At 43.4% G+C, this 21,350-nt stretch overlaps 1 protein-coding gene across 1 annotated transcript in view; it reads right to left on the bottom strand.

The window, feature by feature from the left end:
* The window catches only part of LOC138510734 (sodium channel protein 1 brain-like), a 640,892-nt gene that overhangs the window by 513,164 nt on the left and 106,378 nt on the right, over positions 1 to 21,350 (bottom strand). The window contains exon 6 of the mRNA XM_069626485.1: positions 8,765 to 9,031. Within this exon, the coding sequence (XP_069482586.1) occupies positions 8,765 to 9,031 (267 nt within the window). The remainder of the gene's footprint in view (positions 1 to 8,764; positions 9,032 to 21,350) is intronic.

The following is a 21,350-nucleotide window of genomic DNA, read 5'->3' as shown; positions in this document are numbered from 1 at the left end:
AGACAGACCTTTGTATGTATGCGAACCTGTCTACTTTGTTCGTGGTAATGTAGCATTTCCATGGTTACCCAGGGATTGGCAGGGAACCTGTTATTTAGGGATCCTGTTACCTGGGATGTTCATAGCTAGTACAGTAAAGGTTTCAAAGGCTTGTCCATGGCGGGACGAGAATGGTGACACTCCAGCACAGGTCTTGGGAGATGTAGCAAAATCATTTGTGCCATTTTGGGGGCAGATAGCGAATTCCGAAGATATCAGAAGACTAGCGAGAGTACTGGAGAGAACCATCAACCAGACCACGGACATACTCTATAATATGACATTAGAACAGAAAGCGATAAGACTAGTAGCGCTCCAGAACCGGATGGCATTAGATGTCATTTTGGCCGAACGTGTTGGAGTGTGTAAATTAGTGGGGTCCGCTTGCCGTGTTTATGTGCCAGATTCCTCTCCAACTATCTTCAAAGCAATTCAGAATCTGCACGTCCTTAGTTCAGAAGTGCATGTTCCCGAGGGAAACTGGGATCTTAGCGATTGGTTCTGGGACTTCTTGCGATCTTGGGGTTGGAAGGTACTTTCGGTCTTACTGATCATTTTGGGAATTCTGTTGTTCCTTTGTTGTTGTATCCAGTGTTTACCTAGTATATGTTCGATGCTAGGGGGATGTTGCGCACAAGCGATAGGTACAATAGGACATGAAGTGTATGCCCCAGATAAAAACTCCAAGGAATATGTGTTAAAAGAAATTTTAGCGAATGATCTGATGGCAATAGATATTTCTGACAGCGATTCAGGGTGCATGGACGATGATGCATGGAGTTGTTTGCAAGGAGATCAGAAGTAGTTTAGCACTTGGCATAGGCCAAAAGGAGGGTTTGTCAAACGAGAAATTATATCATGCCTCCTACTGCAATGAATATATGTATATTGGCCTACGCCAAGCTGCTTGTAAGCCACTTGCGAAGAAATCTGTGTTGCAAGGTCCTGACCTTAGAATCAATGTAAACCACCATTTTAGGTCAATCCGCCATTTTAGGTTCTCTCTGTAAAGTCACCCTGTGAGTTAAAATGGTGGACAATGTCATTCCGAAATACAAAATGGCCGTCTTGACCTCTGCATACAACTAATATGTAACTTGCCTGCAGGCCACTTGTTGGGGTCGTGAACTGAGACCTTTTCCTTCGCTGACCTGTGTGTAAAGGATTACTCGTGCCAATGAAACTAATCCACGAGCATATGTTAAGATCAATGTATCCAAATACTGAACTGAGAACACTTGTTTAACTACATTGCATTAATGTTTGATAAGACTCTATGAGGAATCATAAAATACACTGTTACCGTGTAGACTTGTTGGAGAATGCATTAAAGGCAAACTCTAAGCATATAGATGTGTGAACTCGGCATGAGCCCTAGATCAGTAATGTATTAGAGGAATATTAACCCGCAGTAGGGTTGGACATCATGTTCGCAAAGGGTATAAAAGTGCGACTAATTCTAATGTACAGCCCCATTCGCTCAGCACACTGAACCATGCTGGAGTTCGCTGTGTTGTACTGAGGGCCGAAAGCTATCCGATTCTTTTGTCCTTTGAAACTGTTCAGTATAAATTAAAGATCTTTGTATGTTCCTTTGTAACCTGTGTTCAGTGTATTTCCTTTTGGGGTACTCAGCCTCGATATTTTCACTTTGTTTTCACAAAATGACCTATGCAGAGTTAGAGGTTGTAAGAAAGCCAATCCCATATGTGATCATTCCTACACCAATTACACATGCCAAGTCACCTATCTCTCTGACAAGTGCCCCTATGATTCCCCCTGTAGGAAGAATGTATACTGATGTATTAAATGAGATGCTTACATGGCAAGAAAGAGACCCAAGAGGAGTGCAAGGGAAGACGATTATGAGTTAGACAACACAGCACATTTGGGGAACAACACGTGGTATCAACACATGAAAGAGATAGGAAAGAGGGCCTCTGAGGAGGATTGCTATGTTTGTGCTCTCCTACCTTATGCTATGGGAAAGTCTACGATATTCATAGCTATAGAGATAGATGTCCAAACAGCCCATTGCTTAACTCACCTTGCACTCTGCCATACAAGAGGTCAATTCCATGGTCAAACAGCATCATTGGTCTGGGCATCTGAATGGACAGTGCCAGAAGAAGATGACTATGCTGAAGATTTAAAGACAAGAGCAAGTCCACACACCAGAGTTCATGTGATAAGATATGTACAGCCAGGCATGAAAGGAGCAGGAATCCAATGAGAGATGAATGAAAATCTCAATTTCCAAGGAAAGACAGATGAAGAAATCGGAGACTATGTAAAGGCTAGTATTCACGCAACTGAGGTAACACAATTCCTGTATTCAAGAAACCACAAGAAGTGTGTGGGGAGATGGATTTACTGCAGTCGCAATGGACAGTGCAGTCTTATGACCTGGAATATTGATGAGCATGTGAAGTCAGCAGGATACCTAAAAGGAGTAATAAAGATATGGATTCCAAAGAAACATTTCTTCAGACGAGGATGTCTAGATGTGCAGACTGATGGGAGAATGGTTGATGAATCACCCAGAGGGGGGAGTGTAGAGGAGGAGCCAAGTACCTCTTCCAAAAGTTCTGCCCCTATTGTGCCTATATGTTGGCAGCCAAAGATTGTGACATGTCCAATAAAAGTAAGAGCGCCAATACCGCAAAAAGTCCTTGAAACAAGGTATCCATTAAGAAAACCCTATATGTATCCACAAAGAAATGATGATCTTCTGAAGGAAGTTCTGGAAGAAGTGTGAAAATGAATGAAAGAAATAACTGGTGGCGTCACATGAAGTAGAGGTGACGCACACAGATGAGATATAAATTAAGTAAGGATATAGACCCTATAGAACCCGATGACAAAGTAATGAAATATGTAACCTTTGACTCCTGAAATGAAGATTGCATGTGCGGAGAGGCACCAAAGAAAATGCAAAACCATTTTACAATTGTACAGGCACAGTAATGGAAGTAGACAAAGTAATCATAAGGCTGGCTATGTAGTGAATCGATTGCAGCGATGTGCCAATGTATTTACATAGGAATATATAGAATCTGGATGTTCCACAATGCACTTTAGCAAACCTGGACACTGGGAAGGGAAGAATTGGAAGTGTGGCGCTGCTGAATGATAGCTGACGGCAGAGGAAGATTCGATAAAGTCTTGTCTGGGATAGAGTCAAGAGTCAGGCCGCCGAGAGCCTTGTCATGTTCTCAAGAAGATACAAAAACGTGAGAAGCAAGCTCTGCTCCTGTCTGAGGTGTAATGAAAACTGTTGAGGGAGCCAAGATTTCTTCATTTAATGGTATTAAAATACAATGAAGGGCTCGAAAACGTGGTCTCCAGTCACATGATTGGATGAGAATAGACTTTGGGTTGAGCTACACCGAGACCAGAAGACAGGACCATGCTTCACTCACTTTTATTCCCAGGTGCAGTGAGCCCCTGCAAGGCCAAGTTCAAAGGGTTTAATTGAATGGCAGACCGCAGGAGTGATGATGGATGTTGGGCTAATTGGGTGGGGAGGCATGACCAGGCCAAACCCCCAGCACCTGGAGTCCCAGTTGCATGATGCTAGTGTGTGGAATCTTCCAGAAAGGTACAAGCGTGACAACCAATTATAGAGGGCCACGTAGCAAGGAATCCTATAGTTTGATAAGCCAATCGTATGTTGTATATTTTTATGACACAGAAGATGACTTTCACTTGGGATGGGCTTAGTTGCGGACCTGACCTTAGAGATCCAATCACGCCCTTGTAGCTCATAGAAAGTACATGTAGATGTTCCCCATTGGCCAATCACAACCCCTAGTAGGTTTTCTTATTTTGCCACGTATCCTGATGGCACTCATGACGAATATTTAGTATAAAGGCAATGTTTTTTATGAATGATGTCGAGATAAGTCTGTGCAGTGTCCGTTGATGTCCGTTGAACTCCCTGTTTTAAAGACTTGTTATCAAAACAGATTTAACTTTTGCCAACTTCTTGAGTCAGTCTGATACTGATGTTTGAGTAAGATCTGCATCCTCATCTATCTCAGATACTGTTACCTCGTCTTAAAGGACCCGTTGTACGGGTTCAACAGAAACGTGTCTATAAAATGACACAGAGAGAGAAAGTAACAAGTATCAACATTTCTTACATGCTCTGAACAAGGGCAAAAAGCTAGACACAAGATGTATGTCTGAGTAGGTACTCATAAAATGGTCATTTATACACAGTATCGAGAAGTTATAAAAACACAGTTAATAGTGACATTGCTATCTTCTAGCTGTTAAATCACAAGGGTCTGAAATGTGGTCTGGAAGTTAGAATGAGGGTGAAACACTTTGATCTTCTGGGGTAGAGCTACTTGTTACCTTGAGGTTTGGGATTCTGTTTGTGTTATAAAGGTAGAAGGATACATCACTGTCGATCATGAACCCGAGCAATTATGCTGATGGGGCTTGTTGAGCTGTGGTAAGAGCCCCTCTAAGTGCATATCATTTAGCCAGTCTTGAACAGCCTTGGTATAAGTTGTTGACTAGTAGGATGGACTCTGTTTTCTTCGGGTTGAGCCTCAAGGGTATGCCACCATCTAGGTGTGGGTTCAGTCCCTGTGTTGTGATAGGTCCTGTGCATAATGCACTTTACTGTTAATCTGTATGTCTTCGACATACTGGGGCATTAATATTCCTGGCAGGGTGAGGACGTAGGAGTGATCATAGCAGCTTCATCCATAGATTGAAGTCTAACAGCTAAAGGATGGTTCCCCGATGGACTCTGCAATAGACATTGTGAAGGTCTGATTTGAAGTTATCTCTTTGGACTGATATGTACCTATTTATTAGGTGAGGAGGAGTTGAACTAGCTGTGACAGTGAATCGCATGCAGTCCAATAGTAATGTCATTAATGGGTAGTCATCTACTATGGCTAATGCAGCAGAAGAAAAAATAGTAGGGCCAGGAGCCAGCAGTCTCAATTGTCCAAATTCTGGAGAGCATTGTCAATAACCTGAATGGTTCTGTGTTCTGTTCTTATGCAAGCAAATCATTGTAACAGTGAGCTTTATGCCAGTGTTTCTCCTATCTACAGACATAATGCTTGCCATCTACTAAATCAGTGGTCTTAAAACTGTGTGGTAGGCCCCCCTAGGTGGGGCCTGAAGGATGTCCAGGGGGGCACAAGGCTCTTCAAAAAGGAGTACAGTGACTGATTGCAATAGAAAGTATAAACAGATATGGCATCTAGGGTGGTTCAGCAACACTCATTTTATTCGTGGTGGGGGGGGGGTCAACATAGAAATGTGTGAACCACTGTAATAGATCCTGGGTGTATCAGGGGGTGAAGAGTTTATTCCTGATGCAGTGCTGTTTTAACAGGGAGAGAGTATCCACTAATTGTGTCATGGTTTGGTTAGAAGTTGATAGTAAGGTGTTGATGCTAGAGTTCTCTGAGTTGTCTGTGTTCTGGGAGAGTAGGTTCCGGTAAAGAACATCTTGGTGAATGTTTCTGTAGGAATGCTGCAGTCTGACAAAGCGCTTGTTCTATCCCTGTTAAGGATGATATGTGTGAATTGGATGGGGATGGCAGTGTGGTCAGACAGATTGAGCAGGATATGTTGGGTGAAATGTACAGGTGGGGTGATGTTATCTTTAATGTAGGTGTGTGTTAAAACAAGTTGCTTTATGGCCAACGATGTTGCAAGGCCATTGAGGGCCTGCCTAATATTTTTGGTAGCTTGCATTTGAAAAAATGTGAAGGTGCCAAGTAAGATGCTTGCTGAGTGTGAGATTGGGGCTAATGTGAAGAGGTTAGTGATTTCATCCAAAAAGCACCCACTCTTGTTTGCTGGTCAGTTGATGAGTTGGAAGGTGGACATTTGTGACTATGAGGAGTTGGCAGACAAGAAGTTAAATTGAATCTAGTGAAAGCTGGTCCTGAATGGTGCTGTTTCATTCTCATGTGTGGCTGTGGACTGTAAGTCCAACCCCTAGTGTCCTAGCATAATATATGTGATGTATGTTACATCACATATATTATGTAATTTAATGGAATATTATGGAACAAGGATATATAACATGTTTGAAAATGAGGGAGAGATAGGTTTCTGTGATGAAAATGGCTTTGAGCTCGTGGGTATTAATGAGGTCCATAATAGTATCCATGTGTAGGACTTACTCTTACTGCAATCAACATAGTTAACAATAACCTAGAACTGTGTCTTTAAGTCTGCTGCTTGATCTACCAGCTGCGCTAGATCTTTCTGTCACTGCTCGCCAAAGTCACTCAAGCCATTGCTTGGGATCAAATTTGATAAAATCTCCTCTAAGTGTGAAGTAAACCCAGAGGACACAGCAAGCAAATGCCCTATATCAGACAAGCAGTTCCCGGCTAAATGCCAGCTGATTGATATAGTTGAAAGAGGCAACATTTTGACACCATTCCCACCCAGGTTTCAGGCCACTAAAAGGAATAAAACCAGCACCCCTATGAATCTGAGATGTTCAAAAGAGCAGCATGGATGAGGATCCGTCGTTCTTCTTGACATAACCACAGCATCTGACTCCATGAGCCAGAGCATCCTCATTGGGAGGATGGAAGTTGCAGGTCCAACACAAACAGCATGTTCCCTGTCTGGCAAAACAGAGACCACTGCATTGCATCCCTTAGAACTGAATCCATAAAATGTCACATGTGGAACCCTGAATGAATCCAGTCTACCACATGTTCTATTCAATAGCTACATGGCACTGCATATAAGACTCATCAGCGAAAATAACCACACTTGCAACAAGTACACCAATGAAACATTCCCCTCACAGCACACGTGCATTTATCGCCCTAGTTCTGTTCAAACTGAAGCCCACTAATTGTGTGCATATGAAAAGCCAAGAATCACTTCATGAAAGGCTATAAAGAATTGAAAATGATGTCTCTAGTCCAGTGATGTGCCACTGGTTGGCAGTCAGATACAGGCTTTAATTCAAGGTGCTCAGTTTCACCTGCTGGACCTTACAAAGACTGGGGGCAGGATTCATCCAAAGGAAAGCAATACCATATACAGCTATCAGAATGCTAAGATTTAGCAATACCTCTTCCTGACCAATTCCTCAAATCGTACCCATGCATATGCCCATGCTGGCTGGCATGCTATATTAGGACGACTGCTGCTACTTCAAACGCCCATCACTTCCTGTTTCGTAACACGCAGGCACTTGCACGCACTAGATCTGTCACGCAGTACCACTTTACCAACACACATCACCAGATTAATCTCACCACGTAGACCCTTGATCACAACTGTAGATAAGGCCATATTGCTCTACCCCTGCTGCTACCCCTCTGAACCCAGCAAGCAATATTTCTCCTCCATAACCAAAACAACAAGAGGATATGCAAAGATCGGTTGCACTAAGAAATAATCACATAACAAGACAAATATATACCTTTTGATAAAAACGAAACATTTGGTGATATAATATTTTAAAAAACATGCACTGCCTTTTTCCCCTTTCTTGCCATGCTAACAAAAGGAATTTGTGGTGACACCAAGGGATTATACATCTAGTAAAGTGTCAAAAAACAAATATTGGTTGTAATGCATCTGTGTATGCCAAATAATCTCAATTTAAAAATCCAATCCAGTCTATCCTTAACGTCGAAAGTCAGCACCTCTGTTAACTGTAGGAGTGCACTTATGTAAATGTTCTTTAATTAAGAAAAGCACCCCTGAGGCCATATTACAGAAACACTGGTACACATACAATTTTGCATGGCATTGGTACAAGAGTCAAACTTGCCTACAAAGCACATATGGTTTTCAAAGTATTTTTGCAGCACTAAATTAAACTGCAGTGACAGCATATGTTGTTGGACAAGGGCATTAGTTTCTCTAGAAGGGGTCCACAGTCTTTGGTTTTCCAGATATTTTGGACTAAAACTCCCATCAGACCTAGCCAGCATAGTCAATGGAGGGTTGCAGACTCCTGCAGGGTCAATAATGTGCAAATGCACAGTTGAACCCGTGAAAAGCTTATGTTATATCTGCAGAGCTGGAAACTGACATGTTTTACTGTGGCATCTCACTGTGGAATCTCACCAGGGGTGGTGTGGCGGTGGGGGGGGAGTGGGCGGGGGCTTAGGATTGGGGAGGTGGACAGTCAGTAGGAGATTGTTCTCTCCCTCACCCCAAATCAATATTTACCTTACAGAATGTTAAACACAATGAACACTTAGGGCCAGATTCATGGAATATATGCCCGTTTCAGAGTGTATTTGCACTGCTCAAAAGTGACTTTGCACTACCTACACAAACCCTGATTCACTGTGCAAAATGTATTTTTTCAGTGCAAAGTCCAGGCAAAGACTTTGCACTGCAAAAATACACTTTGCACTGTTCCATGAATCAGGGTGTTTGTTGGCAGTGCAAAGTCACTTTGCACCAGTGAAAGTACTTTGCACCATGCAAAATATTCCATGAATCAGGCCCTTAGAAAAAAACTCAAAGAAGCAATGTTTCCTATAACGTTGCATACAAAGGAAAAAAGGTGCACACCTTTTAAACCTAAAAGCTGTTCTGCAACATTCCCTATTCTCTGCAGTGTATAAACCAGAGATTTCAAAGTCGCTGTCCAATTACCAAGTAAAAAGAGCGTGCACACGTATATTGTGCAGTAAAGCAGTTACTTTCACCAATCATTGACATGTCAAAAGTTGGATAGCTGCCATTGCATACTTACCACCTGAAAGAGAGACACGTAGGCCAGGAGTATGTTGTCAAAGCTCACGTCCGTGTTCTTCCAGCTATACCTTGGATTTGCGTCACAATCAGTGCGGTTATTCACAATGGATACAGGAAGGCGGATTCCATTCCTATCGTAACATGCAAAGAATTTTCCTCCAAATAGCTGAACTCCAAGAATTCCGAAAATAAGCCAGAAAATGAGGCACACGAGCATCACATTGGCTATAGCTGGGATGGACACGACCAAGGAATTCACGACCAGCTAATGTGAAAACAGAAATATGTCATTAGTATTTCTTTATCTGCAAATAGTTTGAAAATCTAATGATCTCATATCACCCCCCCCCCCCCCATTAGAGCCAGGCCGCACCCTGACGTACGAGCCACACAGCTTATTGCATATGTTATTTTCTTAAGTACCAAGTTCCTTATGGAAAGAGTCTGGTAAAATAGAGACGTGGAGTAACGAGTGGAGCAAAATTACTAACAACTGTGCGTTTTGATACGACTGCGCAACTCACGTATTCACAAACAGGGAAAGTGCAGCTCCCACGGATAGCTGTGCAGCGAGCACAATGCAAGCCACTCCTCATTGAGTAAGGATTCTCATATGCCAAAATTTGCAGGGACATAGGGGCAGGGCAGTTTCTATACAATATGGCGCCCAGGGCGAAATACTAGAATGCGCCCTGCCGTCATGTTGCCCATCTACTGCTGCCCCGCACTGCAGTCGCCCTCCAAAATAACCTAATCATTGCAATTACTGTTTTATTGTCATGTACTTAAAATTAATAAGTAGATACCGTGTACAACAATATTTTAAAAAGGAATTAATTTGCTATCGCATTTTTTTGTTTGTTGTCTAAATAAGGGACACTCTCCTAGGCAAAAGCGTCTATTGCTGCTGCTGCTGCTGCAGCAATGTATTTTCCCAACCATTTTGCTCTCAGGTGAAAGTGCAGCAAGAGCCAATAGCTCTCTTCATTTGGTGAACACAACAAAGACCATTCCAAAAGCTCTGGCAGAAGAATGGGAGGTGGGTGTGAAATGAAGGGAAAGAGTTAGGCAGTGGTGAACAAGAAGGCAGTTCCAAGCAACATTAAGTAAGGTTAGGTTATAAAGAATGCTTTGGAACTACTCCAAAGCGCTATAGGGTAATAGCAGAGAAGTGTTTAATTTATTTAGTAAATGTGTTTTAGGTAATTCAATCTTTTCACATCGCAAATAAAGCAAAGTAATTCACTGTGACATCAATAACATACGAAACATACCTTATGACATGTAAATCATCAACATGACAACGCTAAGAAAAACACACACAAATATCTTATTTCTTCTTAAAACGTACTCACAGTGTCATTACAGTAACAACACCAAACCAAGACTGTCCCATTCGGCCTATTAACAAAACAATATAAATGGCATCTAAAATTCAGATTAAATTATCATTTTCCTTAATTCCTCACAGATAATCCTTCAATAATCAATTTCGGAGAGACTGCTAACCAAATTCGGTAAAGTGCCAAGTGCAAAGAGTTTGATGAGGTATTTAAGCTGCGTATCCTGAAGTCGAGTTCCTTAATGGTGTTAAAATTATGTACTGGGGATCCCAGATATATAGGCCCTGATTCATGGTATTATTTGCATGCGAAATAGGGGACTTGCACGTCAAACTGAGTGCAAATTCGCGTTCGTCGATTCGTGGAATCGACTGCGCTGGAGTTTGCGCAGGCCTGGAATGTCTGTGTGAGCTATAGAGTGCCTTGTCCGAGACACCACTCAGAGCATCAGCGTGGATTGCACACAGGGCTGGGAGTGGGCAGAACACTGAAAATGGGAAAGGACATCCGGAAAAGTGGGCATTACGAGGGATGGCCCGCAGGCAGTCCCTTGCACACCCACATTTGCACCAAAAGACATGTATTTATGGAAACAACCGCAGAGCCTCTCGGCATAGAAATGAGGTGGGTTTGCATGTCGTTTTGTCAAACTGGATATTAAATTATGCCTCCTATTGTAACGATTGTATGTATATTGGCCTACGCCAAGTTGCTTAAAACGGTACGCAAATAACTCTCTACGGCAAGGTCTTGACCTTAGAAATTGATGTAGGCCGCCATCTTGAATCAAACTGCCATTTTATGTTCTCTTGCTGTGTAAAAGTCACCCTGTACATCAAAATGGTGGATGATGCCATTCCAAACAGAATCTGGTCGACATGACCTCTGTACAGCTAATGTATAACTTGCCTGCAGGCCACTTGTTAGGGTCGTGAACTGAGACCTTGTCCTTCTGTTGACCTGCATGTAAATAGATTACCTGTATCAATGGAACTGATCTATGCACATACTGATGAATACATTAGAATTGACCTGGCAGAGACCCTGGACCAGTAATACATTCATGGAATGGTTAACCAGAGAAGGGGTTGGACAACAGGCTGGAGAAATTTATAAAAGGCTGAATGTCCCAATGTACAGTCTCTCACTGAATACATCGAACTCCGTTGAAGTTCGTTGTGTTGTACTGAGGGCTGATAGCTATCCGATTAGTCATTGACTTTGTCATTGCTTGACCTTAAAATAAAGTACTTTGTATGTTCCTTTGTAACCGGTGTTTGGGGTGTTTCCTTTGGGTTTCCCGGCCTCATATTATTTTTCTCTTTTCACAGTTGGCGCCCGAATAGGGACCCTCAAGATTGATGCCAGACCACTGAAGGTTGACGCATGCTATCGGACCGGGATCGGACGGTGTGATACTACGGGCCCGTATGAACGAGACGCGACACCTCTACAGCGCTGCACGATCCGATCCTTGGACGATAGCCGTGCGGTCTGAAACGGCATCTTGACGAGGGTCCACTTTTGAGGCGGGCAGATTTGCCGAAATCACCAAACACAAGGTAAAATTTGTTAGGTAAGTTCTTTGATAAACCGTACGGTCCTCCTTAGGTTAGTCAGGTGAGTTGTGACCCGACTCTTAATTTAACCCTGACAATTTGAATTTGGCGCATTATATCTGCAGACACAATTATTGTCCAGGTAACACCAAGTTTTTGAGAAATGCCTGGGAAATTGTCTAGCTGCTTCACGGCATTATTCCGCAATGATCGACAATCTTTGGAATTTAGCCACCCGGCACCACAGGAGGGGTCGCCGGCGTTTACTATGTATTGTAAACATGGCATTGGAAGTGTAGTATTTAATGATATTTGGCACAGACAAACTAGACATGCCTCTGAACTTCAGTGGCCAATCATTGGTAGTTTTGAGATCCCTCGTATTGAATACTTAGAGTCGGTCTTATTAAAGAAAAAGGCCAGACCCGCAGCATTTGATGTTCTACAGAATTGGAAAAAAGAAGCGTTGCAGCAGCTTAAGAGTAGGGAAAAACATGCACACCGTCATAAAACGAACGCTGAAAAGGCGTTGTTATATGATCAGGACAAACAGTCTGAGTCAGTTAGGAATATGGATAGGGCTTTCTCACTCGGTATTCAGAAAATCTATCCTTCTAAAGACCTTCATGTTTCTGACGAGTTTCTCGACAAATTGTTAAACGAGCGAAGGCCTGGTGCCTCTGTACCACCTCCGTATGATCCTTTTCCTGTTGCTTTGCCTCTTCCTGCTGTTATTCCTGCTCTCCCTGGTCAACCTGTTGTTCCTATTCTTCCGGCTGTTGTTCCTCCGCCTGCTCTACTACCTCCTCCCATTTCACCAGTAATAACACCTCCATTGAATCTACCTGCACCTCCACTCCCGAGTGGTTCTGTACCGACTAAAGTTGATCGGGGTGCAGGGTCGAAGGTTGTTACTCGTAATACTGTCCCTACAGATAAAAAGCGGGATATGTTTGCATGGGCTAAGCATTGTATGGAGAGAGATGATCGAGCTAATGTTTTTGCCACACTGTCTAATATGGATAATTTTCCTGAGAAAAATGTTTTTATGGAAGGTTTAGAGATTCATTTATGCGTAATGTGGGGTAAATTAAATTATGTGGATCTCCCACAAGGGCTGAGGGATCTGAATACTTTAGCACTATCAAGAGATACTGTGGAGAAAGTACATGAGCATGTCGAGAGGTTGTTTGAGTACAGGAGAGATTTGGAGAAGTTGCGGAATGAGGATGACGAAGAAGAGAATATGTATGTACAGCAACTATTTCTTCCGTGTTGTAAATGGGCATCTGAGGAAGCACAAATTTGTACAAGAGATACGATTAGATGGATTTTGGATTTATCGATAACTCCGGTTGAGGTATATGACACATACAGTCAATATATGCTAGAAATGCAGAGGAAGGTGATTCAGGTAATGGTAGAGTACCTGCAGGATGAATGTGTGAGGAAGAAGGTTAGTTGTCCCACAGAGTTACTGGGTATTCACAAGAGAGCTTTTTCACTTGACACTTCCTCGACTGCTTTAGCGCTCGACTCAGCTCTGTTGCTTAGTAAGCGTTCGGAGTTGCCTATATCTCAGTTGCCTATGAGAGAGGTACCTCCGACATTTGTCCCAAAAGTTGAGATTGCCGCTAATGCTGCAGCAGGTATAGCTGCTGTGGACATTCCTGCACATTATGTATCGCAGTTTGTTCACGTCCCCTTTTCATGACAGGAAGTGAACACTATTAGGCAATCTATTCCCGACATTAGGAAAAATCCGACAGGATTTTATAAAGAGATAGAGTCCGTCTTGCAGTCCTCAGTGTTCACCCTAGGCGATATTGACTTGTTATTCCCTGTACTCCTGCCCGTAGATTTGTGGAAGCAGGTTAGAACAATAGATGATGCACCTGGGTTGGGAGATACGTGGGCTAATATAACTAGGCTTGACGAGGAAAGGCCAGCTGGTGAGAGACCGCCTCAGGTGATACTCACTTTGCCTGACAGAATCATTGCGAAATTAAAAACTATAATTCCCGAAAAAAGAATTATTTGGGACAAGCTTACGGCCTGTGTCCAAGGAAAATCTGAGGGTGCCACCGAGTTCTTTAATTGGTTCGAACAAGTATTTCCGGACTTCAGTGGACAGGATTTAGGCACATAATCTGGGAAAAGGTTATTTGTGGAAAAACTTGTGCGTGGATTGCTGCCTGACATCCAGTCACAGATTATTTCTTCCGAGAGCTCTTGGCAGGCGAAATCCCAATCAGAAGTACTGCATTGGCTCAGTACTATGAGAACCGTGTCAATAATGAAACAGATAGAGTAGAAAAGAGAAAAGGAGACTTAAAGACTAAAGTATTGTTGCAACAAATTGTTAGAGGCCCCAGAGGGGGTAGTTCGCAGATTAGAGGTCAGTATGTTCCACAAGTGAATGTGCTTTTGGGTCCTGTGAACATTAACCAGTGTGCCTATTGTCGCCAGGAGGGCCATTGGCGTGCACAAAGTCCCGTCCTTCGACAGAGGTCAAATAACACATTTGGGAGTATGGGTAGACGACCCAGAGGTTGCCCCGGGGTGGGGGGCCCTGGTAGAGGTCAGTTTTCGCAGGATCTTAAGCAACCTTTTTCACAGGACAATCAGGCTTCGAGTGTGGATACTAGAAACATATTCGATCACCCTTCTGCTGCTTACCTCTCTGAGGAGCTTCTTTCTGATGATATTCTGTTTCGTTAGGATTGCCCGGAGCAGGGTTTGGAACCTACACCTATTCCCTTTAGTCAGAAAGGTCAGTTCTTGATAGACACTGGAGCACAAAAGTGCTCCATTGATCATTCTCGGGTTCCAAACATTCCACTGTCAGGGCAAACCTATGTCTCCGTAGGGTTTTCTGGCACACCAGTCATTTGTCCGGTTTCTTCGCCGGTACCTATTTCTTTGGGTCTCTTTACGGACCATTGTCCATTTCTTTTGACTTCGAATTGTGGAGATCATTTGTCGGGGTTGAATCTGTTGAAGGAATTAAATGCAGTAATTCATTGTTCATCTGATGGAGTGCGTTTGACGATTTCACCACAGCAGTTTTCTGTTTCACAATTTTTGACTAGACCTTTGCCACCAGAATTCAGTTATGTCCTGGAGTGTTTGTGGGCGGCTGACGACAATGATGTCGGTGTTCTACAGATTGAGCCTGTTAGAATAGTCTTGAAACATGGTATTAAGCTGCCACGTATTCCGCAGTATAAGATCTCGGTTGAAGGTGAGCGAGCTTTGAAGAGCATTGTTTCCGAATTTGTGCATCCTGGGGTGATTGAGGAGATTACAGGAAGTTTGTGCAATAGTCCGATCCTACCCGTGTACAAAAAAGGTGATAATGCTATTCCGTTTCATTTTATAATTGATTTTCGTGCCATCAATAGAGTTGTCACTCCACAATTTCCAATTGTGCCTGATGTGACGACAATATTAACTATGATTCCAGCTACAGCTACTTCACAACACTGAAGTAAGTAGCCGTAGCTGGAATCATAGTTATGTTCTGCACCGGTTTTGGGTACACCAAATTATAACAAGGCCTTTGTGTTTGTGCATGAATGTGATGGATGTGCTTTGGCTGTATTAACGCAGGAACATGGAGGGAAGAATAGGCCGTGAAGTTACTACTCTTCCGCCCTTGATCCTGTCGCATGTGCTTTGCCAAGATGTTTGCGAGCTGTCACTGCTGCTGCCACCTCTGTTAAAATAGAGTGAGGGAATGGTCCTAGGCCATGATCTAACCCTGATGGTGCCTCACTCTGTAGATGTTCTATTGAACAAAACTCAAACGCAACACCTCACTTCCGCACGATTGACGAGATATGAATTGATTTTTCTTGCTACCCATATACAAATTAGGAGGTGTTGTGTTCTTAATCCGGCTGAACTCCTACCTTTCCCCCAAAATACTGTTTGCGGTGATTATGAGTCACATGACTGCCTGTATACTACTGAACAAGAAACAAAGGGCAGAATTGATCTTAAGGACACTCCTTTGGATAATGCGCAAGGGGAGGTATTTTGTGATGGCTCCTGTTTCAAACTTCCGGATGGTACACCCACAGCTGCCTATGCAGTCACTACATTAAGCACGGTTGTAGAGACCAAGCGAATTACGCATAACTCCGCGCAGGTTGCAGAGATTATAGCATTAACCCGAGCTTGTTAGCTTTCCGAAGGGCTAACAGTGAATATATATACTGACAGTCAGTATGCTTTTGGGGTGGCTCACAACTTTGGGAAACTTTGGTCAGAGAGAGGGTTTCTAACTTCACATGGGACCAAGATTCAGCATGGCCCCCTGATAGTACAATTGCTCTCGGCGCTCGCGCTCCCTAGTCAGTTAGCGATCATGAAATGCGCAGCGCATCGCAAGATCACAGACGATGTAGGAAAGGGAAATGCTTTCGCTGATCAGATAGCCAGACAAACTGCCACAGATCTTCGCACAGAAATGTATGCCTAAGAGAAACTAGGGATGTCTATGTGATGGACAAGGATATTGGGTCTGTGCGGGATATCCAAGCTGATGCCAATGGAAGAATCTAAGAAATGGGCTGAAGGCTTGGGGAAATTAGATGATGACGGGTGTTGGGTGGACACAGTCGAAGGGAAATGGTTACTTCCTAATGCCTACATAGTCATGATGGTCACTATGGCACACGGTCACACACATGTGTGTGCTCAACAGATTACGAAAATGTTAGAGAAAGTCTGGTTAAATTATAAGATTTCAAAAATTGCTCAGCATTATGTTCAAAATTGCATGATTTGCCTACAGCACAATGTGGGGAAGGGGACGGCAACTCCAAGGGGTAGCTTTGAGCCTCCTTCTGTCCCGTATGAAGTGATTCATTTTGATTTTATTGAGATGGAGCAGTGTAATAGTTTAAAATATGTCCTTGTGGTCATTTGTGCCTTTAGTAAATGGGTTGAGGCTTCCCTGTCAAAGATGCTACAGCCATGACCACCACGAAAATTATGATAAAGGAGTACTTCCCGCGGTTTGGGTTGCCAAGAGTCATTTGGTCGGACAATGGTCCACATTTTGTTGCTGCTGTAATTTTACAGATATGTACGGCACTACATATTGATAAGCGATTTCATTCGGCTAGACATCCTCTAGAGAGACATAACGGTATCCTAAAGAACAAACTCGCTAAAACGTGTGCCGGTACCAAACTAAAATGGCCAGATGCCTTACCGATCGTGTTACTAGCCATGCGCACTACCCCTCAAACTAAGACTGAGCTCTCTCCATTTGAGGTGGTGATGGGGAGGCCTGCCAATATTTGGGGTCTTCCGAAAACTAAAGCACTGAGAAGTGTTGAGAATTTATTGCTTTCAGACTACTGTAACCAGCTGACTAAAAATCTGTATTTCATTTATCATCAGGTACGATCTGCTTTACCTGTACGCTATGAGGGCCCAGGACACAACATCCGGCCTGGAAGCTGGGTCCTGATGAGAGCATACGAGCAGTCTTCTTGCCTTGTGCCTCACTGGCAGGGACCATTCCAGGTCTTGTTGGTCACCCAAACGGCAGTGCGGGTGGCTGGAAAGAAGAACTGGATACATGCGACGCATGTCAAGAAACTTCCTCACCCAACGCTGCACGTTACAGAAGAAACAGAACCCCTCGCTAACGCTGCAATCGATGATCCTGAAGCAGAAAATAGCACTGTGAGTGAGTCGGAGAATCTCTCTGAGCCCGTGGAGCTTGGGGAACCGTCCATTTTGTCTCCACACTCTTTGGAAAAGTCATTTCTGGAAACCATTGCTTCGAATTCTGGAACTTCCGTTGCCTCTGATGCGCTGCTTCCCTCAGGAAGTGACGTTACCTTATTTCCGGATCAAACAGTAGCGGGAACCACCAGATATAATCTTCGGTGGAGAAAATAGACCTACGGCACGGTTCAACTGTACATTTAAAAGAAGGAAAAAGATCATCAAGGGCTTGCTTTTGCATACATTTTGAGAAAAAGAGCTCTGTTGGCTAGGGTTGGGGAAGGACTAAGAAGCCGCACGACCGGGGGGGTCGCCAGCAACGAACATTGGGGTTTCCATCCAAAGACTACGATGCCTGCCCGTATTGGACTTGTAAATAAGGGAGTGACCAACTTGGACAATGAACAATGTGCCTGGGCCCCGAAAACGTATTGCTGTGTTTTGATGATAATAATTGGGTTTATTATAGTAACTGCTTTAGGATTCTGGTACATCGAGATTTATCCTCTAGAGCCTCTTTTGCCAACTGAAATTGTACCTACTGTTTTTACTCCTTTTGTACATTTGCATACTTTGTCACCTAGGGACTCTCAGCATAGACAGAAGTATCACAATAATACTATGATGCTGATTATGAATTCAACACATGCCATTTTTAACAAAACCAATTGTTGGGTCTGCTCGCATTTACCGCAACACGGGGGTAAGGGGCTAGGTTGGTATATTCATCCCTTACCTTTGACTACTGCATGCTATGCTTCTCTTAGAGCACTGTTCTTTGGCCGATGGAATGATAGCATCTCAGGGAATTTTGATGGAACCAATTTGAATAATTTTGAGAAACGTGTTCTGACTCCCCTGGGATGCTCGCTTTTCGCAAATAGGAGTAAACTCAACGTTGCTTCAATTAGGCCTTCTGATAGACTATCTCGTCCTTTCCAATCTTTGAGTTCCTTTAAAATGGCTCCGATAGGCAATAAGGATGCCGTGCATCCTTCTTACTCTGTCAACCATTGCCCCGATTCAGTTTCTTTCTGCATACAGAGGAATGGTACCGGTCAATGGGAGATTTTAAAGGCTGTGCCAACGTTGCAAATTTGACTGGGGAAGACAGACCTTTGTATGTGGGCGAACCTGTCTATTTCATTTGCGGTAATGTAGCATTTCCATGGTTGCCCAGGGATTGGCAGGGAACCTGTTATTTAGGGATCCTGTTACCTGGGGTATTCATAGCAAGCACTTTGGAAGTTTCAAAGGCTCGTCCACGACGGGACGAGAATGGTGATACACCCGCACAAGTGATGGGAGATATAGCGAAATCAGTTGTGCCATTTTGGGGGCAGATAGCAAATTCCTAAGACATCAGGAGACTAGCGAGAGTACTGGAGAGAACCATCAACCGGACCACAGATATACTCTATAAAATGACATTAGAACAGAAAGCGATAAGATTAGTAACACTCCAGAACCGGATGGCATTAGATGTCATTCTGGCTGAACGTGGTGGAGTATGTAAATTAGTGGGGTCCGCTTGCTGTGTTTTCGTACCAGACTCCTCCCCAACCATTTTCAAAGCAATTCAGAATCTGCACGTGATTAGCTCAGAAGTGCATGTTCCCGAGGGGAACTGGAATCTTAGTGCTTGGTTTTGGGATTTATTGCGATTTTGGGGTTGGAAGATATTTTCAGTTTTATTGGTCATTTTGGGAGTTCTGCTATTCCTTTGTTGTTGTATCCAATGTCTGCCTAGTATATGTTCGATGCTAGGGGGATGTTGTGCTCAGGCGATAGGTACGATAGGACAAAAAGTATATGCCCTGGATAAAACTTCCAAGGAGTATGTGTTAAAAGAGATCTTAGTGAATGACCTAATGGCCATAGATATCTCTGACAGCGATTCAGGGTGTATGGACGATGACGTATGGAGTTACTTTCAAGGAGATCAGAAGTAGTCTTAGCACTTGGCATAGGCCAAAAGGAGGGTTTGTCAAACTGGATATTAAATTATGCCTCCTATTGTAACGATTGTATGTATATTGGCCTACGCCATGTTGCTTAAAACTGTACGCGAATAACTCTCTACGGCAAGGTCTTGACCTTAGAAATTGATGTAGGCCGCCATCTTGAATCAAACCACCATTTTAGGTTCTCTTGCTGTGTAAAAGTCACCCTGTACATCAAAATGGTGGACGATGCCATTCCAAACAGAATCTGGTCGACATGACCTCTGTACAGCTAATGTATAACTTGCCTGCAGGCCACTTGTTAGGGTCGTGAACTGAGACCTTGTCCTTCTGTTGACTTGCATGTAAATAGATTACCTGTATCAACGGAACTGATCTATGCACATACTGATGATTAAATTAGAATTGACCTGGCAGAGACCCTAGACCAGTCATACATTCATGGAATGTTTAACCCGAGAAGGGGTTGGACAACAGGATGGAGAACTGTATAAATGCCTGAATGTCCCAATGTACAGTCTCTCACTGAATACATCGAACCCCGTTGAAGTTCGTTGTGTTGTACTGAGGGCCGATAGCTATCCGATTAGTCATTGACTTTGTCATTGCTTGACCTTAAAATAAAGTACTTTGTATGTTTCTTTTTAACCGGTGTTTGGTGTGTTTCCTTTGGGTTTCCCGGCCTCATATTATTTTTCTCTTTTCACAGTATTTAGGGGTGCGTGAACGCAACCGAGGATCCGATCTAACTTAGGGGTGCGCATACGCAGTAGAGCGGGGTGCATGTATGGTTTACGAGTGTTTGCATGCAGATTTTCATGCGCATGTTGTCAGGGTGCCGGCAACAGTTACGGGGTCCCTGCACAAGGTCCCCGAGATTAAGGCCTGCTTGCAGGGGACCCAATACAGTGTTTGAAGAGTGTGTGCATTCGCGCCGGGGGAGTAGGCAAAGTTAGCTTTTCTGGCTGTGTTCTGGGCGAGACTTGCAAATTCGGTTACTTTGCACAGTAAAATCCATGAATATGTGGGGCACGCATTTTTTATACTGCACGCAGGCTTGCGCAGTGTCCTTCTCTGCACGCAGTGTTAGGAAAGATTCTCTTTACTGCACCGTTCCTTCCATCTTCATGGAACCCCCAATCTTTTTGCTTTTAAATTTGAATCTGACCTGTACATTTTGCAGTGCAGTGAAACCTTAAGCTTCAATGCACTGGCCTTTGGTCATCTGTTATGGGGAAACTGACATGTCTTTCAGGCTGTCAGTACTGAGAAACATAGTTTCCCTTAGTTGAGTTACTATGTTTCTACTTTTGGTTAATTTTGTATCACTTGTCGTAACTTTTTATCATTGTGCAAAGCAGCTTACACTGCAGTACAATGGGGTGCATTTTTGTTTTGCCATAGACTAACACTCAGAGGATTTTTGGTTACTCTAGGTGTGCTAAAAGGATAGGCTGGTGGCAGCAGTGACTTTCCCCCAGTTGTTGGGGATTTTCATTTTAGCTTTACCTCGTTTACTGCTTTTGACTACTAATTGTGGCTACTGGTCAAACATGACCATGCTACGAGATTTTTTGCCTGTTCTTTTACCAACTTGTTCTTTAGTCTTCTTCCTGGCCTCAGAGGCCAGGAAAATCCTTATAAGAACTTTTAGTGCCCGGGAAAGCAGGAGATTTTGGCGGGCTAGTGGAGGGCTGTGTGTGTTTGCTGGCAGGATGTGGGCCGGATCAGTCTGACTCCAATCCACATACTGGTTTCAGTGTGTCTGAGTGGTATGCATGATTTGGCATCCTAGCACAAAAGGGACCCAAGATAGAAGCGAAAGTCCGACCCCATACTGAATCCGTTTGCCTCACAATGCACAGTGCACACCATCCAAAAACTGCTTAATTGACCTGAGCCAGTCCTGAGATGGGTGCTGCATCAAGGTTTTCTGCATTCTTTGACCAAGAGCAAAAGACAACAACCAG

The sequence above is a fragment of the Ambystoma mexicanum genome, chromosome 6p (assembly GCF_040938575.1).
Source record: "Ambystoma mexicanum isolate Mex_15411 chromosome 6p, UKY_AmexF1_1, whole genome shotgun sequence".
NCBI lineage: Eukaryota > Metazoa > Chordata > Amphibia > Caudata > Ambystomatidae > Ambystoma > Ambystoma mexicanum.
This window is presented reverse-complemented; position numbering and strand designations above follow the sequence as displayed.